General features: G+C 46.3%; 1 protein-coding gene across 1 annotated transcript in view; it reads left to right on the top strand.

Annotated features, from left to right (window-relative positions):
• Positions 1 to 23,719, top strand: part of LOC134932131 (proprotein convertase subtilisin/kexin type 5-like) — a 420,509-nt gene extending 396,790 nt beyond the window's left edge. The window contains exon 16 of the mRNA XM_063926251.1: positions 21,997 to 23,719. Within this exon, the coding sequence (XP_063782321.1) occupies positions 21,997 to 22,388 (392 nt within the window). The 3' untranslated portion in view covers positions 22,389 to 23,719. The remainder of the gene's footprint in view (positions 1 to 21,996) is intronic.
• Positions 23,720 to 26,925: the final 3,206 nt, after the last annotated feature.

Below are 26,925 nucleotides of genomic sequence, written 5' to 3' on the forward strand. Positions count from 1 at the left end.
GCTTTTCCTGGAACACCAGCTGGTACGATCCTGGGTTATCTCCATTGCTACAGTCGGGCCTGGTAAGGACTTTCCATCTAGAAGATTATAAGAACTATCTCACACTACCAGTGCCCTGTGGCTCCTGCCATCCTGTAGTACCCAGGAACTGTATTTATTCTTTGCTGACTTTTACGTTTTCTTTTACTGCTGCTGTGTTGCGGAGTTGTCATAATAAACATCATTGACTTTTATCCAAGTTGTCGTGGTCACGCCTTCGGGCAGTTATTATTCATGTTACTTACATGTCCAGGGGTCTGATACAACCTCCCAGGTTCCGGTACATCTCAGCCCCTACAACTGAGGCTGCCTCCCGTCAGCTCAGGCCCTCAGTTGTGACAGTAAGCACTGACCTAATGAATCCAGCCGGAGACCAGGATCAAGCGGCCAGGCCGATGCAAGAACTGGCAGCCTGACTAGAACATCAGGAGGCTGCACAGGGCCACATCATCCGCTGTCTCCAGGATTTCTCTACTCGGCTGGATGGGATTCAGACAACTCTCCGTGGATCAGGCGCGTCTGGTGCGTCAACCACAGTGACTCCAGCTATAACCCCACCCACCTTACCCATTTCTGCTACACGTCTTCATCTTCCAACGCCAGCAAAATTTGACGGATCTCCAAGGTTCTGCAGGGGATTTCTCAACCAGTGTGAGATACAGTTTGAGCTACAACCTGGCAATTTTCCCAGTGACCGTACAAAAATTGCCTACATTATCTCTCTTCTCAGTGGCTCAGCCCTTGATTGGGCATCACCGTTATGGGAGAGGTCCGACATCCTGCTATCCTCCTACACTGCCTTCGTGTCAACATTCAGGCGTATCTTCGATGAGCCAGGCCGGGTAACTTCAGCTTCATCTGAGATTCTCCGTTTACGCCAGGGATCACGTACTGTAGGACAATATCTGATACAGTTCCAGATCCTGGCATCCGAACTGGCATGGAACGACGAGGCCCTGTATGCTGCATTCTGGCATGGCTTATCTGAGCGTATTAAAGATGAGTTAGCTACCAGAGACTTACCTTCTAAGTTAGATGAGCTAATCTCACTCTGCACGAAAGTTGATTTACGTTTCAGAGAGAGAGCAACTGAGCGTGGAAGATCATCTGCTCCAAAATCTTCTGCTCCTCCTCCTCGTCAACTGTCACCATCTAAAGATGAGCCCATGCAACTTGGCCGTTCCCGTTTAACTCCTGCTGAGCGCCGAAGACGTCTCTCCGAGTCTCTCTGTCTTTATTGTGCAGCTCCGTCTCACACCATTAATGCCTGTCCCAAACGTCCGGGAAACTCCAAATCCTAGCTCGCCAAGGAGAGGGCCGGCTAGGAGTAATGATCTCCTCTCCATCTCCTCAAGATTGTAATCTCCCAGTCTCGCTTCAAGTTGCTCAACGTTATCGGAACGTCATTGCCCTCCTTGATTCCGGAGCAGCTGGGAACTTTATTTCTGAAGCCTATGTTAAACGGTGGTCCCTACCCACCGAGAGACTTCCTTCGTCTATTTCCCTAACTGCCGTGGATGGCAGCAAGATTTTTGATGCAGTTATTTCTCTAAGGACTCTACCAGTTCGTCTGAGAGTGGGAGTTCTTAATTCCGAACTTATTTCTTTTTTAGTGATTCCAAGAGCCACACATCCTGTGGTCCTGGGCCTTCCATGGCTCCGTCTTCACAATCCTACAATTGATTGGACGACTACGCAAATCCTGGCATGGGGTTCCTCCTGTGCTGAGACATGTTTGTTTAAAGTATTGCCTGTCTGTTCTTCCTCCCCCAGGTCGTCTGATGTTCCACCTCCTCCATATCAAGATTTCACGGATGTGTTCAGTAAAGCTTCTGCTGATATCCTTCCTCCTCATAGAGAATGGGACTGCCCGATTGATCTCGTTCCAGGGAAGGTTCCACCTCGAGGCCGAACTTATCCGTTGTCTCTGCCTGAGACGCATTCTATGGAGGAATACATTAAAGAGAACCTAGCAAAGGGGTTCATTCGACCTTCTTCTTCCCCAGCCGGCGCAGGCTTCTTTTTTGTAAAAAAGAAAGATGGTGGTCTGCGGCCGTGCATCGACTACAGAGGTTTGAACGACATTACCATCAAGAACCGTTATCCTTTACCCCTGATTACTGAGCTCTTTGACAGAGTTAGCGGAGCTACCATCTTTACAAAGCTGGACTTGAGAGGTGCATACAATCTCATCCGGATCCGTGAGGGTGACGAGTGGAAGACCGCCTTTAACACCCGTGACGGACATTATGAGTACCTCGTCATTCCCTTCGGATTGAGTAATGCTCCAGCTGTCTTCCAGCATTTTGTCAATGAGATCTTCAGAGACATTCTATACCGTCATGTCGTGGTCTATCTAGACGATATCCTCATTTTTGCCAACGATTTAGAGGAACATCGTTTTTGGGTTAAAGAGGTTCTGTCCCGTCTCCGTGTCAATCATCTCTATTGCAAATTAGAGAAATGCGTCTTTGAAGTCAAGTCCATTCCGTTTCTAGGGTACATTGTGTCCGGTTCCGGACTAGAGATGGATCCTGAGAAACTACAAGCAATCCAAAATTGGCCGATACCCTTAACCCTCAAAGGGGTCCAGAGGTTCTTGGGGTTCGCCAACTATTACCGAAAGTTTATACGAGACTTTTCCACCATTGTGGCGCCTATTACTGCTTTCACTAAGAAGGGTGCTAACCCGTCCAAGTGGTCTGAAGAAGTCATGCAAGCATTTCATCTTTTAAAACAAAGGTTCATCTCTGCGCCTGTTCTGAAACAGCCTGACATCGACTCTCCTTTCATCTTAGAGGTGGATGCCTCCTCCGTTGGAGTAGGAGCGGTGTTATCTCAGAGGGCTAAAGATGGCCATTTACACCCTTGCAGTTTCTTCTCCCGGAAGTTCTCCCCAGCTGAGCGCAACTATGCCATTGGCGACCAGGAGTTGCTAGCCATCAAGCTCGCTCTAGAAGAGTGGAGGTATCTGTTGGAGGGTGCTTCTCATTCAATCACCATACTTACAGACCACAAGAACCTTTTATATCTGAAAGGCGCACAATGTCTCAACCCTCGTCAGGCCAGATGGGCACTTTTCTTTTCCAGGTTCGACTTTAAACTCCAGTTCTGTCCGGGCTCTCAGAATCGCAAGGCCGATGCCCTTTCCCGCTCATGGGAGCAAGAAAATGAGTCAGAGTCTTCAGACAAGCATCCTATTATAAATCCGTTGGCATTCTCCACGGTAGGGATGGACTCTACGCCCCCATCAGGGAAAAGTTTTGTGAAACCGATGCTAAGGAAGAAGCTCATGCATTGGGCCCATGCTTCCCGTTTTGCCGGACATACAGGTATCCAAAAAACCCTGGAGTTTATCTCTAGGTCCTATTGGTGGCCAACTCTGAAAAAGGACGTCTTGGAGTTTATTGCATCTTGCCCAAAGTGTGCTCAACATAAGGTATCCCGCCAGTCGCCTGCGGGGCAACTGGTTCCACTATCTGTTCCCCGTCGACCTTGGACCCATTTGTCGATGGATTTTATTACAGATTTACCCATGTGCAACAAGTTCAATACCATCTGGGTGGTAGTTGACCGGTTCACCAAGATGGCACACTTCATTCCTCTCACCGGTCTTCCGTCAGCTTCCAAGTTGGCTCAAGTATTCATACAAGAGATCTTCCGACTCCACGGTCTTCCTGAAGAAATTATCTCAGATCGAGGAGTTCAATTCACAGCCAAATTCTGGCGAAGTTTATGTCAAGTCCTTCAAGTCAAGCTAAAGTTTTCCACGGCTTACCATCCTCAGACCAATGGTCAAACCGAGAGGGTGAATCAGGACTTGGAGGCCTTCCTCCGCATCTATGTGTCCTCCTCTCAAGATGACTGGGTTCAATTACTTCCCTGGGCCGAGTTCTGTCATAACAACCAGTATCATTCTTCATCTGCTTCAACACCATTCTTCACTAACTTTGGATTCCACCCTAAAGTCCCTGAGTTCCAACCGCTTCCTGCAACTTCTGTTCCCGCAGTGGATATCACCTGCATCAGTTTGCCAATATCTGGAAGAGCATACGATCAGCTCTGCTCAAGGCATCGTTCAGGTACAAGAAGTTTGCGGATAAGAAGCGTCGAGCAGTTCCTGCTCTCAAGGTGGGTGATCGGGTATGGTTATCCACGAAGAATTTGAGGTTAAGAGTTCCCAGTATGAAGTTTGCACCTCGCTATATCGGTCCTTTCAAGATTGAACAAGTCATCAATCCTGTTGCTTACAGACTTCAGTTGCCTCCCTTCTTAAAAATACCCAGGACATTCCATGTTTCCCTGTTGAAACCGCTGATCTTGAATCGGTTTCATTCCTCACTTCCTCCAACTCCGAAAGTCCAAACTCAACGAGGCGTTGAGTATGAAGTGGCCAAGATCCTGGACTCACGTCACCGTTACGGTCAACTACAGTATCTTATTGACTGGAAGGGTTACGGCCCTGAGGAACGTTCATGGACCAATGCTTCTGATGTCCATGCTCCTGCCTTGGTCCGGAGATTCCATTCCAAGATTCCTCAAAAGCCAAAGAAGTGTCCTGGGGCCACTCCTAAAGGGGGGGGGTGCTGTCACGATCCGGGTATCTGGACGCCATTTCTTACCCATCAGATGCCTCCTAAGGCTGGCTCAGCGCTCCAGGACCGGATCCCATCTGTTATCCTAATGTTCACATTCCTGCATCCTCTCCTGTCTCTCTGAGACGCTGTCACAGTAACGCCTTATTACATCTGGCATGGCGTCTCCCGCGGCCTCCGCCGCCGTCCCTGAGCTTCTGCATGCAGAGTGTCAGAGTGGCGATTACGTCAGCCGCGGCCTCCGCTGTGTCCGCGTGGTTGGATGTGCACTTGTCAGCCTGGCGTCTCCTGTCTCCAGTGGCCGGCGCCACCATTACTGTTTTCATTACCACATGGATTACAAACCAAACTTCCCTCCAAGTGTCTGCATGGGCGCAGCCATCTTGGATTCTGTCAGCTGATCATTTCCTCCAATCTGTTGTCAGTATTGTTAATCTGCATAATTGCCTAGCCAATCTCTTCCTTGCTGCAGGTATAAATACACTGTGCCTGAGCAAGGAAGGCGTCAGTGCTTTGGTTGTCAAACCTAGTTCCTGTTTGTCTCTCTCCTGTGATTGTCTTCCAGGTTCCAGCTCCTGTCTCAAGACTTCCACCATAGAGACCCGCACCAGCATTCCACCTGCGGTGTAGCCTGACTCTCCAATCCATTGTGGATTCATCTGTTTCCAGCTACAACATTACCTGCTTCCAGCTCAGCTTCCAGCAGAGTACAGCTTCTCTTAAAGGGCCGGTGTCCTTTCTACACTTTACCACTCTCCACCGGTATTATTATTTCTCCGCTCTCAAGTTCTACATTTCAGTTCATATTTCATCGCTCCCAAGTTCATTTATTATTTAACTGGTTCCAGCCAGTATCCACTCCGTGCTAACAACAGTCTGGTTCCAGCCAGTATCCACAGCAGCCGTTTTATCTTCAGCAACCCAGCTTTTCCTGGAACACCAGCTGGTACAATCCTGGGTTATCTCCATTGCTACAGTCGGGCCTGGTAAGGACTTTCCATCTAGAAGATTATAAGAACTATCTCACACTACCAGTGCCCTGTGGCTCCTGCCATCCTGTAGTACCCAGGAACTGTATTTATTCTTTGCTGACTTTTACGTTTTCTTTTACTGCTGCTGTGTTGCGGAGTTGTCATAATAAACATCATTGACTTTTATCCAAGTTGTCGTGGTCACGCCTTCGGGCAGTTATTATTCATGTTACTTACATGTCCAGGGGTCTGATACAACCTCCCAGGTTCCGGTACATCTCAGCCCCTACAACTGAGGCTGCCTCCCGTCAGCTCAGGCCCTCAGTTGTGACAGCACAGAGATACTGCAGGCCAGACACAAGAGATGTAACAATTGTCTGCTGATCCACTTTGTCAGTCTCTCCATTGGTTGCCCATATTCTACAATAAAATACTTCAACCCACATATAAAGCTATTAAGCAAATTACACAAACATATATCTCTTAGCTTATCTCAAAATATATCCCAACTCGACGTCTCCGCTTTGCACAAGATTTGCGTCTCTCATCCACGTGGATTACTTGCTCCCATTCACAACTGCAGGACTTTCCTTGGGCAGCACCCACGCACAATAAGACTCTCCTCTAGCCTCCAAACTTTCAAGCGTTCCCTGTAAACTCACCTCTACAGGCAAGCCTATAAAATACTGGAACCGCCCACATAACCTTTACGAGCATTCAGTTCTAATTACATCCCATCAGGGCTGACTTTGCAATCTGGTGAGACCGCTATACTATAGATAGTGGCTATCCTTGTGTATCCTTCCCATTTCCTTATAGATTGTAAGCTTGCGAGCAGGGCCCTCCTACCTCTATGTCTGTCTGTTATTACCCAGTTTGTCTTGTCACTGTTTTTTTCCCCAATTATAAAGTGTAACGGAATATGCTGCTCTATAAGAAACTGCAGATAAATAAATACTTTTTAGAGGCAGTCATGGTGTTATGAGCCACGGCTGTGGCTCATTCCTGTTTTGCATGTCGGTTAGGTATTTTATGTTATACTTCTGTTTATGTTCCCCGTGGGTGTCATGGGGTGCTTGGAGCTCTCCCTTAAGGAGAGGATACTGTTATGAACCACAGGTAGTGGTTCATTCCTATTTTATATTTATAGTTCTCTTGCAGGCCAGGATTTCCCTTGCTCTGGTTTAGAGGATTATTGTTTGCTGTCAGTAGTCAGTCTGTGTAATTGCAGTCTGTTCCCATGTGTTCAGCCTCACCTGGCTGCTAATTGCATCTTGTCAGTTTGGAGTCATGCAACAGGGCAGCTGCATGACATAATTAATTAGGCCTCTCTGTTATATGCTGGCTGTGTGCAATTCACAGACGCTGGTGATATTTCTAGGTTTCCAGTCTGCTTGAGTTCTGAGCTTGTTCCTGCCGGTTCCTGAGCTCCTGTGAAGCAGTGTCTGTCGAGCTGCTTCCTGTGTCGATTCCTTTGTCAGTCCCTGTGTCGATTCCTGTGTCTGATCCCGTGTCCTGCCGTGAAGCGTTCCTGTCCAGAAGTCCTGTGGCTTTGCTTATGCCTGGTCGAGTTTCTGGCTTCTTGGTGTCCACCGGTCTGTCGTTTGGGATTCTGCCTGTCCTCCAGTTCTGAGAGTCTGTGTCGGCAGCATTGGAGGTTCCTGTCCGTTTGCCAGTATTCGTACCGGTTCCGTGAGTAGCGGCTCTGCCGCGTCCGTCGGCCTAGGCCGCTGTATTCCGTTATTATTTCTGTCACTGGTGTTTTGCAGAGGGTTCTGCTTATGCTGTCACCGCCGGTACACAAAAGTATTGTGTCGGCGTGTGGTCAGCATTTCCTTTGTTGTTCTTTTCCGTTGGCGGCGAGCCGCACATACTTTGGTTTTAGGTTTGTTAGTAGCCCCTGGCCTTGTTGTTTAGTTAGAGGGTCCCTTGTTATCACCCTGTCTCGGTTCACTCTTTGTCTCTCATTAAGACCTGAGGGGGCATCGAAGTTGGGCAGAAGTAATCCGCCCTTCAAATGCGGCTGCCATGGGCTCAAGCAACCATAGTCTCGCAAGAGTGTACTGACAGCATGGGCGAGACAACGGAGATAGGGCACCAGGGGCTATTCCCTTTCCATTCCCCTTTCCCAGCATTACGTCCTGGTGCTCTGGACTCACTTCATAACATCTCCCTTGTTCTGAGCACCAGGAACCTAACATTATCACCAGCCATACCACAAAAAAGAAATAAAACTTTTTTCTTTTTTGGCCCAGTCCAGAGTCTAGTCTAGAATCCAGTCCTGTCTAGAATTCAGTGTGCAGAATCCAGTCCGGTGTTTAGAATCCAGTCCGGTGTTTGGAATCCAGTCCGGTGTTTAGAATCCAGTCCGGTGTTTAGAATCCAGTCCGGTGTTAGTATCCAGTCCAGTGTTTTTAAAAAAAATAAAAAAATAAAAAAATTCAGTCTTGCCTTGTCTAGTCTTGCCTTGTCTAGTCTTGCCTTGTCTTGTCTTGCCTTGTCTTGTCTTGTCTAGTTTTAAATCCTCCTATGTCTACTATGAAAGCCCTGCAGGCATCTCTCTCAGCCCTGAACTCTGCTTTCAGTGCTTTGAGGCCAGAGCGACTAGAAGTTTTGCAGCAATCCTTAAAGCAACTGCAAAACCTTCTGACTAAAATCTTGCCCATCTTGCCAGAAGTCGTTGAGAGTACATCTATCTCTAAAGAGACTCTTGTTCACAGTATGGTGACAAGAGAATCCTCTGGTTTAATTGAAGAGAAAAGGTTTAAAAGTCTTCTGCGGCCCAGGCTCTCAGAAGAGGAGCGTCTGCGTCGCAGAAACTTAAACTTATGCCTATATTGTGGGGGTTTAGGCCACTATCTGCAGACCTGTGAGTTGCGCAAGCCAAAGTGTGGTGACGAGTCTTGCCCTCTGGCCAAGTTGAGTCAGGATACAAGACCTACTCCTGTCTCTACTGTGGCAGAGGTACTTGTCACACAACCCACACTAAAAAGCTCTCTGTCCTATAATTGGGGTCCTTGGGCAAGGGAGCCCCATTATAGATTCAGTAATCAAAAGAGAATGTTTCTCTCCTCTCTTGAGGTTCCTGTTGAAGCAGAGTTGCAAGCCCCTGTAGTGGTGCCCGATGCCCAGGTTCCTGGAGTGGTGCCCGATGCCCAGGTTCCTGGAGTGGTGCCCGATGCCCAGGGTCCTGGAGTGGTGCTCGTTGCCCAGGGTCCTGGAGTGGTGCCCGTTGCCCAGGTTCCTGGAGTGGTGCCCGTTGCCCAGGTTCCTGGAGTGGTGCCCGTTGCCAAGGGTCCTGGAGTGGTGCCCGTTGCCCAGGGTCCTGGAGTGGTGCCCGTTGCCCAGGGTCCTGGAGTGGTGCCCGTTGCCCAGGGTCCTGGAGAGGTGCCCGATGCTCAGGATCTTGGTGCAGTACCCAATGCCCAGAGTGCTGGAGCGGTGCCCGATGCCCAAAGTGCTGGAGCGGTGCCCGATGCCCAGAGTGCTGGAACGGTACCCGATGCCCAGAGCGTTGGAGCGGTACCCGATGCTCTAGCTTATAGAGGGACATCAAATATTATAGCTCAGGTTTCCATACCAGAAGGGGTCTCAGAAGCTGTTACCCCAGGTAGGGACTTGAAGAGCGCAACTCCAGAGAAGGTGTCTAAAACCATAGTTCTAGAAGGGAACTCGAGAAGCAAAACCCCAGAAGGGATCTTTGAAGTAATATCCCCTAGTGGGGTCTCGAGAGACGCAGCCTCAAAGAAGGGTCTAGAGGTCGCTTCCCCAGGAAAGAACTTAAGAGGCATAGCATTTGTGGAGGTTCTGAAGGTTATAGCTTCAGCAAAAGTCCCGGAAGTCATAGTCCCAGGAGAAGTTTCGATAATTATCGACTCAGAGAGGGAGGCCAATGGCTCACTCCCAGTGAGGGAAGCCGATGGCTCGGTCCCAGTGAGGGAGGGAGATGGCTCGGTCCCTGTGGGGGAGGCCGACGGCTCGGTCCCAGTAAAAGAATCCGAGGTGCTGACCCCAGCGGGGTTCCCGGAGGCCACTGCCCCAGCGGGATTCCCGGAGGCCACTGCCCCAGTGGGGTTCCCGGAGGCCACTGCCCCGGGTGGGGTTCAGAAAGTCAATGCCCCGGGTGGGGTTCAGAAAGTCACTGCCCCGGGTTGGGTTCAGAAAGTCACTGCCCCGTGTGGGGTTCAGAAAGTCACTGCCCCGGGTGGGGTTCAGAGAGTCTCAGCCTCGAGTAAGGTCAATAGTGACCAGGTCCTAGCAAAGCACTCCAGTCAGTCAGATGGGAAGGAAACAGATCCTGACTCTGTTGATATCTCAACATCCATAATCTTTGATGGGGACTTAGCCCAATTTCTGGCGCTTTACAAATACTATTACATTATTATGTTGTCTAGACCATTTCTGGGCATCACTTCAGAAAACCTTGTGCTCTATCTGATTTATTCTTTTAGAGGAGAGCCTTTTGAGTGGGCGACCAGCCTAATGAAAGCTGAAGATCCCATTCTTCAGGATCCCCCAGCATTCAGTGATGCAATTATTAAAAGATATGGTTCCAAAGAAATTGGTTCAGGTTCCTCTAAGTCACCCGTCTTGTCTGCTGAGAGTCCACCAAATACTGTAAACTCGGCACAAGACTCTCAGCTAGAGATGTGCACTTGAAATTTTTCGGGTTTTGTGTTTTGGTTTTGGGTTAGGTTCCGCGGCCGTGTTTTGGGTTCGACCGCGTTTTGGCAAAACCTCACCGAATTTTTTTTGTCGGATTCGGGTGTGTTTTGGATTCGGGTGTTTTTTTCAAAAAACACTAAAAAACAGCTTAAATCATAGAATTTGGGGGTCATTTTGATCCCAAAGTATTATTAACCTCAAAAACCATAATTTCCACTCATTTTCAGTCTATTCTGAATACCTCACACCTCACAATATTATTTTTAGTCCTATAATTTGCACCTAGGTCGCTGGATGACTAAGCTAAGCGACCCTAGTGGCCAACACAAACACCGTGCCCATCTAGGAGTGGCACTGCAGTGTCACGCAGGATGGCCCTTCCAAAAAACACTCCCCAAACAGCACATGACGCAAAGAAAAAAAGAGGCGCAATGAGGTAGCTGTGTGAGTAAGATAAGCGACCCTAGTGGCCGACACAAACACCGGGCCCATCTAGGAGTGGCACTGCAGTGTCACGCAGGATGGCCCTTCCAAAAAACCCTCCCCAAACAGCACATGAAGCAAAGAAAAAAAGAGGCGCAATGAGGTAGCTGTGTGAGTAAGATAAGCGACCCTAGTGGCCGACACAAACACCGGGCCCATCTAGGAGTGGCACTGCAGTGTCACGCAGGATGGCCCTTCCAAAAAACACTCCCCAAACAGCACATGACGCAAAGAAAAAAAGAGGCGCAATGAGGTAGCTGTGTGAGTAAGATAAGCGACCCTAGTGGCCGACACAAACACCGGGCCCATCTAGGAGTGGCACTGCAGTGTCACGCAGGATGGCCCTTCCAAAAAACCCTCCCCAAACAGCACATGACGCAAAGAAAAAAAGAGGCGCAATGAGGTAGCTGTGTGAGTAAGATAAGCGACCCTAGTGGCCGACACAAACACCGGGCCCATCTAGGAGTGGCACTGCAGTGTCACGCAGGATGGCCCTTCCAAAAAACCCTCCCCAAACAGCACATGACGCAAAGAAAAAAAGAGGCGCAATGAGGTAGCTGTGTGAGTAAGATAAGCGACCCTAGTGGCCGACACAAACACCGGGCCCATCTAGGAGTGGCACTGCAGTGTCACGCAGGATGGCCCTTCCAAAAAACATTCCACAAACAGCACATGACGCAAAGAAAAATTAAAGAAAAAAGAGGTGCAAGATGGAATTGTCCTTGGGCCCTCCCACCCACCCTTATGTTGTATAAACAGGACATGCACACTTTAACCAACCCATCATTTCAGTGACAGGGTCTGCCACACGACTGTGACTGAAATGACGGGTTGGTTTGGACCCCCACCAAAAAAGAAGCAATTAATCTCTCCTTGCACAAACTGGCTCTACAGAGGCAAGATGTCCACCTCATCATCATCCTCCGATATATCACCGTGTACATCCCCCTCCTCACAGATTATCAATTCGTCCCCACTGGAATCCACCATCTCAGCTCCCTGTGTACTTTGTGGAGGCAATTGCTGCTGGTCAATGTCTCCACGGAGGAATTGATTATAATTCATTTTAATGAACATCATCTTCTCCACATTTTCTGGATGTAACCTCGTACGCCGATTGCTGACAAGGTGAGCGGCGGCACTAAACACTCTTTCGGAGTACACACTTGTGGGAGGGCAACTTAGGTAGAATAAAGCCAGTTTGTGCAAGGGCCTCCAAATTGCCTCTTTTTCCTGCCAGTATAAGTACGGACTGTGTGACGTGCCTACTTGGATGCGGTCACTCATATAATCCTCCACCATTCTTTCAATGGTGAGAGAATCATATGCAGTGACAGTAGACGACATGTCCGTAATCGTTGTCAGGTCCTTCAGTCCGGACCAGATGTCAGCATCAGCAGTCGCTCCAGACTGCCCTGCATCACCGCCAGCGGGTGGGCTCGGAATTCTGAGCCTTTTCCTCGCACCCCCAGTTGCGGGAGAATGTGAAGGAGGAGATGTTGACAGGTCGCGTTCCGCTTGACTTGACAATTTTCTCACCAGCAGGTCTTTCAACCCCAGCAGACTTGTGTCTGCCGGAAAGAGAGATCCAAGGTAGGCTTTAAATCTAGGATCGAGCACGGTGGCCAAAATGTAGTGCTCTGATTTCAACAGATTGACCACCCGTGAATCCTTGTTAAGCGAATTAAGGGCTCCATCCACAAGTCCCACATGCCTAGCGGAATCGCTCCGTGTTAGCTCCTCCTTCAATGTCTCCAGCTTCTTCTGCAAAAGCCTGATGAGGGGAATGACCTGACTCAGGCTGGCAGTGTCTGAACTGACTTCACGTGTGGCAAGTTCAAAGGGCATCAGAACCTTGCACAACGTTGAAATCATTCTCCACTGCGCTTGAGACAGGTGCATTCCACCTCCTATATCGTGCTCAATTGTATAGGCTTGAATGGCCTTTTGCTGCTCCTCCAACCTCTGAAGCATATAGAGGGTTGAATTCCACCTCGTTACCACTTCTTGCTTCAGATGATGGCAGGGCAGGTTCAGTAGTTTTTGGTGGTGCTCCAGTCTTCTGTACGTGGTGCCTGTACGCCGAAAGTGTCCCGCAATTCTTCTGGCCACCGACAGCATCTCTTGCACGCCCCTGTCGTTTTTTAAAAAATTCTGCACCACCAAATTCAAGGTATGTGCAAAACATGGGACGTGCTGGAATTTGCCCATATTTAATGCACACACAATATTGCTGGCGTTGTCCGATGCCACAAATCCACAGGAGAGTCCAATTGGGGTAAGCCATTCCGCGATGATCTTCCTCAGTTGCCGTAAGAGGTTTTCAGCTGTGTGCGTATTCTGGAAAGCGGTGATACAAAGCGTAGCCTGCGTAGGAAAGAGTTGGCGTTTGCGAGATGCTGCTACTGGTGCCGCCGCTGCTGTTCTTGCGGCGGGAGTCCATACATCTACCCAGTGGGCTGTCACAGTCATATAGTCCTGACCCTGCCCTGCTCCACTTGTCCACATGTCCGTGGTTAAGTGGACATTGGGTACAGCTGCATTTTTTAGGACACTGGTGAGTCTTTTTCTGAGGTCTGTGTACATTTTCGGTATCGCCTGCCTAGAGAAGTGGAACCTAGATGGTATTTGGTAACGGGGGCACACTACCTCAAGAAATTGTGTAGTTCCCTGTGAACTAACGGCGGATACCGGACGCACGTCTAACACCAACATAGTTGTCAAGGCCTCAGTTATCCGCTTTGCAGCAGGATGACTGCTGTGATATTTCATCTTCCTCGCAAAGGACTGTTGGACAGTCAATTGCTTACTGGAAGTAGTACAAGTGGTCTTCCGACTTCCCCTCTGGGATGACCATCGACTCCCAGCAGCAACAACAGCAGCGCCAGCAGCAGTAGGCGTTACACGCAAGGATGCATCTGAGGAATCCCAGGCAGGAGAGGAATCGTCAGAATTGCCAGTGACATGGCCTGCAGGACTATTGGCATTCCTGGGGAAGGAGGAAATTGACACTGAGGGAGTTGGTGGGGTGGTTTGCGTGAGCTTGGTTACAAGAGGAAGGGATTTACTGGTCAGTGGACTGCTTCCGCTGTCACCCAAAGTTTTTGAACTTGTCACTGACTTATTATGAATGCGCTGCAGGTGACGTATAAGGGAGGATGTTCCGAGGTGGTTAACGTCCTTACCCCTACTTATTACAGCTTGACAAAGGCAACACACGGCTTGACACCTGTTGTCCGCTTTTCTGTTGAAATACCTCCACACTGAAGAGCTGATTTTTTTGGTATTTTCACCAGGCATGTCAACGGCCATATTCCTCCCACGGACAACAGGTGTCTCCCCGGGTGCCTGACTTAAACAAACCACCTCACCATCAGAATCCTCCTGGTCAATTTCCTCCCCAGCGCCAGCAACACCCATATCCTCCTCATCCTGGTGTACTTCAACACTGACATCTTCAATCTGACTATCAGGAACTGGACTGCGGGTGCTCCTTCCAGCACTTGCAGGGGGCATGCAAATGGTGGAAGGCGCATGCTCTTCACGTCCAGTGTTGGGAAGGTCAGGCATCGCAACCGACACAATTGGACTCTCCTTGTGGATTTGGGATTTCGAAGAACGCACAGTTCTTTGCGGTGCTTTTGCCAGCTTGAGTCTTTTCAGTTTTATAGCGAGAGGCTGAGTGCTTCCATCCTCATGTGAAGCTGAACCACTAGCCATGAACATAGGCCAGGGCCTCAGCCGTTCCTTGCCACTCCGTGTGGTGAATGGCATATTGGCAAGTTTACGCTTCTCCTCCGACAATTTTATTTTAGGTTTTGGAGTCCTTTTTTTACTGATATTTGGTGTTTTGGATTTGACATGCTCTGTACTATGACATTGGGCATCGGCCTTGGCAGACGACGTTGCTGGCATTTCATCGTCTCGGCCATGACTAGTGGCAGCAGCTTCAGCACGAGGTGGAAGTGGATCTTGATCTTTCCCTAATTTTGGAACCTCAACATTTTTGTTCTCCATATTTTAATAGGCACAACTAAAAGGCACCTCAGGTAAACAATGGAGATGGATGGATACTAGTATACTTATGGATGGACTGCCGAGTGCCAACACAGAGGTAGCTACAGCCGTGGACTACCGTACTGTGTCTGCTGCTAATATAGACTGGATGATAATGAGATGAAATCAATATATATATATGTATGTATATATAATATCACTAGTACTGCAGCCGGACAGGTAGATAATATATTTATTAGGTAATGATGACTGATGACGGACCTGCTGGACACTGTCAGCTCAGCAGCACCGCAGACTGCTACAGTAAGCTACTATACTATAGTAGTATGTACAAAGAAGAAAGAAAAAAAAAACCACGGGTAGGTGGTATACAATTATGGATGGACTGCCGAGTGCCGACACAGAGGTAGCTACAGCCGTGGACTAACGTACTGTGTCTGCTGCTAATATAGACTGGATGATTGATAATGAGATGAAATCAATATATATATGTATGTATATATAATATCACTAGTACTGCAGCCGGACAGGTAGATAATATATTTATTAGGTAATGATGACTGATGACGGACCTGCTGGACACTGTCAGCTCAGCAGCACCGCAGACTGCTACAGTAAGCTACTATACTATAGTAGTATGTACAAAGAAGAAAGAAAAAAAAAAACCACGGGTAGGTGGTATACAATTATGGATGGACTGCCGAGTGCCGACACAGAGGTAGCTACAGCCGTGGACTACCGTACTGTGTCTGCTGCTAATATAGACTGGATGATTGATAATGAGATGAAATCAATATATATATATGTATGTATATATAATATCACTAGTACTGCAGCCGGACAGGTAGATAATATATTTATTAGGTAATGATGACTGATGACGGACCTGCTGGACACTGTCAGCTCAGCAGCACCGCAGACTGCTACAGTAAGCTACTATACTATAGTAGTATGTACAAAGAAGAAAGAAAAAAAAAAACCACGGGTAGGTGGTATACAATTATGGATGGACTGCCGAGTGCCGACACAGAGGTAGCTACAGCCGTGGACTAACGTACTGTGTCTGCTGCTAATATAGACTGGATGATTGATAATGAGATGAAATCAATATATATATGTATTTATATATAATATCACTAGTACTGCAGCCGGACAGGTAGATAATATATTTATTATGTAATGATGACTGATGATGGACCTGCTGGACACTGTCAGCTCAGCAGCACCGCAGACTGCTACAGTAAGCTACTATACTATAGTAGTATGTACAAAGAAGAAAGAAAAAAAAACCACGGGTAGGTGGTATACAATTATGGATGGACTGCCGAGTGCCGACACAGAGGTAGCTACAGCCGTGGACTAACGTACTGTGTCTGCTGCTAATATAGAGTCTAGACTGGATGATAAATTATTGATAATGAGATGAAATCAATATAATATCACTAGTACTGCAGCCGGACAGGTACCATATATATTTATTATGTAATGACTGATGACGGACCTGCTGGACACTGTCAGGTCAGCACAGCACCGCAGACTGCTACAGTAAGCTACTATAGTAGTATGTATAAAGAAGAATGAAAAAAAAAAAACCACGGGTAGGTGGTATACAATATTATATATATATATATATATTATATACAATTATATATATATATATATATATATTAAACTGGTGGTGATTGATTATTAAACTGGTGGTCACTTCAGGTCACGTTGCAACTTGCAACTAGTACTCCGAGGCCTAAGCAGACAATCACAAAATATATTATTATACTGGTGGTCAGTGTGGTCACAACAATGGCAGTGTGGCACTGACTCTGGCAGCAAAAGTGTGCACTGTACGTTATATGTACTCCTGAGTCCTGCTCTCAGACTCTAACTGCTCCCCACTGTCAGTGTCTCCCCCACAAGTCAGATAATACACTTACAGTCACACTATCTAATCTATAAATATCACTTCAGCAAGTAGTATAGTAGTATACAGTATAGTAGTACTCCTCCTAATAATGCTCCCCAAAATACTGTGTCTCTCTCTTCTCTAAACGGAGAGGACGCCAGCCACGTCCTCTCCCTATGACTCTCAATGCACGTGTGAAAATGGCGGCGACGCGCGGCTCCTTATATAGAATCCGAGTCTCGCGATAGAATCCGAGCCTCGCGAGAATCCGACAGCGTGATGATGACGTTCGGGCGCGCTCGGGTTAGCCGAGCAAGGCGGGAAGATCCGAGCCTGCTCGGACCCGTGTAAAAAAACCTGAAGTTCGGGCGGGTTCGGATTCAGAGGAACCGAACCCGCTCATCTCTACTCTCAGCCCGTTGTTTTGACTGCAGGATGTGCTTTTCTGACTTCTTCTACTAATAGGAGTACTTTGCCTGAAAGTTCAGCTCCCAAGGGTAAGAAACCTATCTCTGATTTGAACGCAGCCTTGCTGGGTGGTACCATCAGTTCAGACAATGTTTGGGGAATTACCTTGGTCAGACCTAAAGAGCTTTGTAAAAAGAAGAAGAAAAATAAATAATTTTTGACTCTTGCCTTGATAAAAAAAAAAAAAAAAAAAAGATTTTTTTTTCCTTGTCTTGTGTCCAGTGGCCACCGTCAAGGGGAGGGCACTGTTACAAGCTGTTGTTACAGCTTGTTTCTGTTTTCTTGTCTGTTAGACCAGTGTGTCAGGTTTTTTTTTTGTATCCCTTGTTTTGGATAGTCTGTATTTTGGGGTCCTTTGACCCCTCCTCAAGGGGTAGGGGGGTACTGTTATGAGCCACGGCTGTGGCTCATTCCTGTTTTGCATGTTGGTTAGGTATTTTATGTTATACTTCTGTTTATGTTCCCCGTGGGTGTCATGGGGTGCTTGGAGCTCTCCCTTAAGGAGAGGATACTGTTATGAACCACAGGTAGTGGTTCATTCCTATTTTATGTTTATAGTTCTCTTGCAGGCCAGGATTTCCCTTGCTCTGGTTTAGAGGATTATTGTTTGCTGTCAGTAGTCAGTCTGTGTAATTGCAGTCTGTTCCCATGTGTTCAGCCTCACCTGGCTGCTAATTGCATCTTGTCAGTTTGGAGTCATGCAACAGGGCAGCTGCATGACATAATTAATTAGGCCTCTCTGTTATATGCTGGCTGTGTGCAATTCACAGACGCTGGTGATATTTCTAGGTTTCCAGTCTGCTTGAGTTCTGAGCTTGTTCCTGCCGGTTCCTGAGCTCCTGTGAAGCAGTGTCTGTCGAGCTGCTTCCTGTGTCGATTCCTGTGTCAGTCCCTGTGTCGATTCCTGTGTCTGATCCCGTGTCCTGCCGTGAAGCGTTCCTGTCCAGAAGTCCTGTGGCTTTGCCTATGCCTGGTCGAGTTTCTGGCTTCTTGGTGTCCACCGGTCTGTCGTTTGGGATTCTGCCTGTCCTCCAGTTCTGAGAGTCTGTGTCGGCAGCATTGGGGGTTCCTGTCCGTTTGCCAGTATTCGTACCGGTTCCGTGAGTAGCGGCTCTGCCGCGTCCGTCGGCCTAGGCCGCTGTATTCCGTTATTATTTCTGTCACTGGTGTTTTGCAGAGGGTTCTGCTTATGCTGTTACCGCCGGTACACAAAAGTATTGTGTCGGCGTGTGGTCAGCATTTCCTTTGTTGTTCTTTTCCTTTGGCAGCAAGCCGCACATACTTTGGTTTTAGGTTTGTTAGTAGCCCCTGGCCTTGTTGTTTAGTTAGAGGGACCCTTGTTATCACCCTGTCTCGGTTCACTCTTTGTCTCTCATTAAGACCTGAGGGGGCATCGAAGTTGGGCAGACGTAATCCGCCCTTCAAACGCGGCTGCCATGGGCTCAAGCAACCATAGTCTCGCAAGAGTGTACTGACAGCACGGGCGAGACAACGGAGATAGGGCGCCAGGGGCTATTCCCTTTCCATTCCCCTTTCCCAGCATTACGTCCTGGTGCTCTGGACTCACTTCATAACATCTCCCTTGTTCTGAGCACCAGGAACCTAACACATGGCTTCAGCAAACAAAACAAAATATGGAATCTGTATGAACAATGGTACAGCTAAAGAAACAATTGAACAATCTCTAGCAAACTTCTTTTAGGTTTGTCTAGTCATTTTGTTATGATAACTGGATAGTTGTAATACCTGTGACTGGTGTGGAGTCTGGAGTATAGTCAAAATTTATACTGTTTTATGGTAAAAAAAAAACACATAGTCCAGGCAATGCAGGGTTAACAGAAACATAATCTTGATGTGCAGGGTAAATAAACAAATTCTGGGTGTGGTTGGATAGTAGAATGAACAAAACTGAAATGCAGACTGAAAAGGTAAGAGAATATTGCAGCTACCCAATTCAGGAATCAGGAACAGGAACAGCCAGGGTCTTGATCAGACAGAAAGATTCAGAAAGGTCCAGCAGGATGCAGCTTCATGAACAGAATGCTAGTTAACAATGGGCCTTGGGGGTCATTCCGACCCGTTTGCACGCTGCGGTTCATCGCAGCGGTGTGAACAGGTCAGAACTGCACATGCGCGGAGGCCGCATTGTGCAGGCGATTCGTTGTGCGCTGGGCAGCGATGCCGCGTATGAAGAAAGCGGTCGCAGCGGCGACTGCAAGAAGATTGACAGGAGGAAGGCGTTCCGGGGCGTCAACTCACCATTTTCCGGTCGTGGAGATCTGAATGCAGGTGTGTCCAGGTGTTTGAAGGGCGGATGTCTGACGTCAATTCCAGGACCTTCATTGCTGGATCCATCGCACAGGGTAAGTAACTGCAGGGCTAGTCTTGTTTTACACAAAACTTTATTAGCATTGCAGGGTTGCACATGCGATCGCAGCCCTGCTATGCTAAAATACACTCCCCCATAGGCGGCGTCTAGTTGATTGCACAAGCAGCAAAAAGTTGCTGTGTGTGATCAACTCGGAATGACCCCCGTAATTCAGAGTTGATCGCAGAAGCAAATTTGTTAGCAGTTGGGCAAAACCATGTGCACTGCAGGGGAGGCAGATACAACATGTGCAGAGAGAGTTAGATTTGGGTGGGGTGTGTTGTGTTCAAACTGAAATCTAAATTGCAGTGTAAAAATAAAGCAGCCAGTATTTACCCTGCACAGAAACAATATAACCCACCCAAATCTAACTCTCTCTGCAAATGTTATATCTGCCCCACCTGCAGTGCACATGGTTTTGCCCAACTGCTAAAAAATTTCCTGCTGCGATCAACTTGGAATTACCCCCCTGGTTTTGCCCAACTGCTAACAAATTTGCCGCTGCGATTAACTCTGAATTTACCCCAATAAATCCAAGGCACAGGGACTAGAAATCAGAATGACTGGAACATGGGGTCTAGATCATGTTTGTATGCAAAAATGCAATTGTAATTGCGAAGCTGCCACCCTGAAATGAAAAGAGACACCCACCAAATGCAAAGCAAACTCATTTGCAATTGCGTACAGATTAGCGACTTACTGTATATGCAAAAACGAGGCACATCAGGGTTAAGAGTTGGTCTATGGCTACGCAGACACAGCAGTAACGACTCAGATTCCATGTTTTTGCACAAGCCATCAGCAGATACATGCACTGAAAATGACCGTAAATGCTGATTTTGTCGTTTTATGTGACAATATATGAAAATTGGTATGCTACAATTACGCAATATTACTTATGCAGTACTTTGCAAGATCGCGCATTGGATGTTTCTATACTGCAAATCGCTCAGTATCACCCGTTTAATTCTATGAACTGCACTGGCTATAACTGAGTATTTATACTACAGCATTACTCTTATTTGTTCGATAAAAAAATGGGTATTTGTATCCGTTATTTCTAATAAATATTTCACTTAGCTTATTGAAATTGTGAAACTTTGTCATTGTACAAGTACCTCACACACATTTTTGTGTGTAGTAATTTAGGTTTTATGTTTATGTCTTGTCTTTGTTCTTGTCAGTGACTGAATATTGTTAACATATAGTTAATAAAAGTAAAATTTTAAATTTATCTTCATACAATTTGTTATAAGAGTGCCCCCCAAAAAAACGAGAATCCCCCCTCTCTCTCTGCCCAAATATATAAAATGATATATACAGTTATGGCTACCAGCTCATTAATATTCATGTAATAAAATGGAATGAGGCCAAACTCAGGTGATGGGAATGAAACAAAGTATTATAGCTGGATGAAAACATCTGTAAGTCTGTAATGTGGGCTGTCTTGTCACCCAGCACCATAAAAGTGGTTGGTACTGCACATTCATGTATATTTCATACTTGCCTACCTGACCCTCTCCATGAGGGAGAAAATGCTCTGTTCCTGGACTTTCCTGGTAATGTATGATTGCCATCACCTGTGGTGAGCTAGTTAATTGATAAGAAAGGTGTTTCACCACAGGTGATGGCAATCATACATTACCAGGAAAGTCCAGGAACAGAGCATTTTCTCCCTCATGGGGAGGGTCAGGTAGGCAAGTATGGTATATTTACTACATGTAATGTAATATGTTGCTCATTCTGCTTGGTGTAAGAACATTGTGACACATCTGAAAATACAAGTCTGCCTAGCACCCGAGAGTAAACACAAAGCAGCTGCCTAACACTGTGTGCCAGCAGGACTTGTTCTAAAGTAGCAGGAGAGGTGACAGTGAGTGGAACACTCTCCTGGTGTGCGATGATTCACTAATGTTTTATGGCCAATCACATGACACAGTAAAAGTATTTAGAGGTAAGATTGGACAGGCATACTTTCCACTCAATTTACAATTGACCTTGATTGTCTGCAGCTAATTTCTTGAGGCTTGCATTGACTTAAAGGGAAATGGTACTAAAGTATTTCATATGTGTGGTAGTCACATTATATACTTTGCTTTCTTTGTCACATTCAGTAATTTCACCTCAAATAATATCATACCTCCCAACATGACCCTCTCCAGGAGGGAAAGAATGTTCTGCTCCTGGACTTCCCTCTTAATCTATGATTGCCATCACCTGTGCTGAAACACCTTTCTTATCCATTCACCTGTTCAACACAGGTGAGGGCAATCATAGATTAAGAGACAAGTCCAGAAGCAGAGCATTGTGTCCCTCCTGCAGAGGGTCATGTTGGGAGGTATGAAATATGACAGACTCATTATATAGTATGTTACTATTGGAATTATGTACTTACTGTATGTAAGATGCATGCATGGGATGCTTAAAAATAGTAAAAAAGGGTTTTGAAAGAAACATTGCTCATCACCATCTCTTCCCATTGTCTTGTAGTGCTGTGCATAAAGCACCTACAGCTTGAAGCCGAGCAAGTCGTTCTGAAGAACTTGAAGCTTGGAACCAACTTCTCTCCATCAATCTCTCATTATTCTGCTGCAACTCCTGTTATGCTTTTTTTGCTTCTGGTCATTGCAGTTGCAGTATTTAGCATTTGGCAGATCAAATCCAAGAAGATGTTGTGCTGGAAACAGAACTATGAAAGGTTAAGAGGCAGTTCCCAGGCGGTGTCTTACTATCACGAGGATAGCATTGTTCACAGAAAGGGATCTGATGCTGAAGAGGACAGTTTGGATGAATGTGACATAGTATATAGCACTAGAGATGGAACTGTATACAAAAAACTTAGCTTTAAACTAAGTCCAGGCAACAGAAGGGTTATTGCATGATCTGGATTGTATAAACAAAGTACAAAGCTAGTATGTTTTCTTAGTACAGTATACAGTGTAGGTCTAAACTAGGATCAGTAATGTGGTCTTATAGTAGACCTGAAACTGAAGGCACAAAGAAATTAACTTTATGCTCTTGTACCCGTTACATCAAGAGTTCTCAATTCCAGTTCTCAAGTTCCCCCAACAGGTCATGTTTTGTGGTTTTCTTGAATTATGCGCAAGTGAATTCACCTATTTTGCTGGGTCAGAAATTATCCCACCTGCTCCCACAGAAATCCTCAAAACGTGACCAGGTGGGAAACTTGAGGATTGAAAAGCACTGCGATACATTGTTTCTTTTGCACCAATGGTTCTTAACTCCAGTACTCAAGTATTCCCAACAGGTCATGTTTTCAGTATTATCACCTGAGGAAATGGGTGATATAAAACTGACCCAGCAAAAGAGATCAACTTACATGTGAATGAGAAAAGAAATGCAGAAAATTAGTCTTGTTGGTGGGGGTACCTGTGGACTGGAGCTTAGTACACCAACACGTAGAATTGTGTGACAATACAATACGTCCGCTTTCCTGGGGATGCCTGAACAGAACGTTTTAGTCACGTAAAAGGGTCATATTTTAGCAACAACTCTGAGCTGATTTTTATACATTTCAACAATTTTAGTTGCTCTATTAAGACACATGGTATAAATCATGTGCATATTAATGCTTTTATAAGCTAGTGTATATAAATTCTTAAAATGTACGATGCTTAAAATAAACACAGCCCTGTTGTCCCATTACTTTACTGATTTGTACTATAGTTAAATGAGGGTCAATACATTGGAATAAAATGTCAAGTTACATCTGTTGAGACACATTTGCAGAACAATATGTTGTTAAGTTACAGTCGCATGCATTATGTAATAATATGTTACTAAAATGTGGAAATAAGGAATAATACCAATACCAATAGTACCAATAGTTGACAACATCATCATTAACTGGTGTGGCATTACAAATTCCGCTTTCAATAAAAAAAGGATGAGAACAAATTAGACATTATAACAATACGTGTGGTGCAAATGTAAGTTTGAATTAGACTGGCCGCACACCTAAAGATTTATTCCCATTCTGGCTGGTTGGATGAAAACCTGGTAATGTATGCTCCGAAATGCCGGAAAACTGACAAAAACTGAACAGTTCAGATAAATTGACTAAATAAAATCCATTTAACCAAGTTGTCTGATTCACCATTTTTGTCCGTTTTTCGGTGTTTGGTAGCAAATGGTTATCCACCTCCCAGGATAAATATGCATATTGCATTATGTACTGCTACTAATCTAAGGTTTTTTTTATGAGAACTGAATTAATTTGCAATATCTTTATATCAGAACTAGCTGTTCTACCCGTTCTTCGCACAGGAGTTCTGATTTTCACGGTTGTACATATAAATGAGTGTTAAAAAGTTGGTAAATCTATAGAGATGTAAATTTGAGATGTCTTAATGTAAGTAAATATTAATCCATGGTTCTTGGCGTTACCCGAGGAGCACCAGTAGCAGATACGGTAAAAAGTGACAGGACTATTTTTGTAGTTTATTACATTTTACACCCTGATCTGAATGTCCATTTTGCCATTATCATTCACGCAACGCAAGCCATGCTTTGGTAATGAAGTCATTATGTCAACCCCCCTTTTCATCTCCTTAGGGAAGGTTTATTAATATTCTACTCACGGAGTTTTCCTATTTCCCACCTGAAGAGTACCAATGTTAAATTTCAGCTTCTTACAGTGCATCCGGAAAGCATTCACAGCGCTTCACTTTTTCCACATTTTGTTATGTTACAGCCTTAGTCCGAAATGAATTAAATTCATTTTTTCCCTCAAAATTCTACAAACAATACCCCATAATGACAACGTGAAAAAAGTTTTTTGTGATTTTTGCAAATTTATTACAAATAAAAAACTAAGTTATCACATGTACATAAGTATTCACAGCCTTTGCCATGAAGCTCAAAATTGAGTTCAGGTGCATCCTGTCTACTGATCATCCTTGAGATTTTCCTACAGCTTAATTGGAGTCCACCTGTGGTAAATTCAGTTGATTGGACATGATTTAGAAAGGCACACACCTGTCTATATAAGGTCCCACACTTGACAGTGCATGTCTGAGCACAAACCAAGCATGAAGTCAAAGGAATTGTCTGTAGACCTCTGAGACAGGATTGTCTCGAGGCACAAATCTGGGGAAGGGTACAGAAAAATATCTGCTGCTTTGAAGGTCCCAATGAGCACAGTGGCCTCCATCATCTGTAAATGGAAGAAGTTCGGAACCACCAGCACTCTTCCTAAAGCTTGCCGGCCGTCTAAACTGAGTGATCGAGGAAGAAGGTCCCTAGTCAGGGAGGTGATGAAGAACCTGATGGTCACTCTGTCAGAGCAACAGCATTCCCCTGTGGAGAGAGGAGAACCTTCCAGAAGGACAACCATCTCTGCAGCAATCCACCAATCAGGCCTGTATGGTAGAATAGCCAGACGGAAGCCACTCCTTAGTAAAAAGCACATGGAATCCTGCCTGGAGTTTTCCAAAATGCGCCTGAAGGACTCTCATCTTTCAGCAGGACAATGGCCCTAAGCACACAGACAAGATATCAAAGGAGTGCCTTCAGGTCAACTCTGTGAATGTCCTTGAGTGACCCAGCCAGAGCACAGACTTAATATCCGATTGAACATCTCTGGAGAGATCTGAAAATGGCTGTGCACCGATGCTTCCCATCCAACCTGATGGAGATTGAGAGGTGCTGCAAAGAGGAACGGGCGAAACTTCCCAAAGATAGGTGTGCCAAGCTTGTGGCATCATATTCAAAAAGACTTGAGGCTGTAATTTCTGCCAAAGGTGCATCAAAAAAGTACTGAGCAAAGGCTGTGAAAACTTATGTATATGTGATTTCTTAGTTTTTCATTTTTAATAAATTTTCAAAAATCTCAAAAAAACTTTTTTCATGTTGTCATTATGGGGTATTGTGTGTAGAATGTTCCATACATAGTGTGGTCGTGCATACTGTATGGTTTTAATGGTTTGACTACCATACACCACAAGGTTTACAGAATCTGTCTGTTCAACTAGTGCCTGTAGGTTTGTTATGTACTGAGGGGTCTTTGACATGACATTGCATTTGGCACCAGTGTCAATTTTTATTTTCAGTATGTTTCTGTTGTGCTTGACACAGAGGCTGGTAAAGATTTCTCCCTTTTCAGCGACCAAATTTACACTTTCACAATAAATCGTATTGGCAGATTCTGATACTGGCTCAGGACCTGATTTAGCTTTGTACATAAGGGGATAATTCAGACTGCATCGCTGCAGCAATCGCAATCTGAATTACTTTGTGGAGTGCGCACGCACAGCGGCCGCACTGCGCGTTTTTGCTCCCTGGGAGCCCAGTGAGATGCTATATGCATCTTACTGGTGCAATCGCCTCTGCCTGTCAATGACAGGCAGAGGCGGTTGCGGGGTGAGAAGGGGCATGCCAACGACGTTAGAACGCTGTTGGGGGGGCGGGCCATGGTGGCTGAGTGACATCACATGCAGACAATGCGACCCAGTACGCGGCGAATAGCGGCCTGCCAGCATGCAGGAGCTGCGCTAGCAGGGAGCTACTCGTCAGGTACAAAAGCACCGCCGCCGTGCAATGCTTTTGTACCTGTGCGGGGAGGGGGGCAGAGCCAGACATGCGGGGCGGACTGGCCCTGTGCTGGGCGTCCCCCCACATGCCTGTGAAACCGATCATTTAGCACATCTACGATCAGCTCTGAATTTGGCCCTAAACTCGGTGGTTTACATACAAATCTAATGGTTGTGGGGCTGTGCAGGCTCATGTGCAGAATGGGTCTTATGATATCGCTTGCAGCCCGTCAGCCATTGCATGATTGGCATGCTGCAGTGTTTGAATGCATGAAAGGTCCAAGTCTGCATTGTCTGAGCAGACTTACTGAGCCAAGGTGTCCGGTTTCGGTGGCCCGAGTAAGCTGCAGCTAAAAACATAGGGGGTCATTCCGAGTTGTTCGCTCGCAAGCGGATTTTAGCAGATTTGCTCATGCTAAGCCGCCGCCTACTGGGAGTGAATCTTAGCATCTTAAAATTGCGAACGAAAGATTTGCAATATTGCGATTACACATCTCGTAGCAGTTTCTGAGTAGCTCCAGACTTACTCGGCATCTGCGATCAGTTCAGTGCTTGTCGTTCCTGGTTTGACGTCACAAACACACCCAGCGTTCGCCCAGACACTCCTCCGTTTCTCCGGCCACTCCTGCGTTTTTTCCGGAAACGGTAGCGTTTTTCCCCACACGCCCATAAAACGGCCTGTTTCCGCCCAGTAACACCCACTTCCTGTCAATCACACTACGATCGCCTGAGCGAAGAAAAAGCCGTGAGTAAAAATCCTAACTGCATAGCAAATTTACTTGGCGCAGTCGCAGTGCGGACATTGCGCATGCGCATTAAGCGGAAAATCGCTGCGATGCGAAGATTTTTACAGAGCTAACAACTCGGA

The sequence above is a fragment of the Pseudophryne corroboree genome, chromosome 6 (assembly GCF_028390025.1).
Source record: "Pseudophryne corroboree isolate aPseCor3 chromosome 6, aPseCor3.hap2, whole genome shotgun sequence".
Classification (NCBI taxonomy): Eukaryota; Metazoa; Chordata; class Amphibia; order Anura; family Myobatrachidae; genus Pseudophryne; species Pseudophryne corroboree.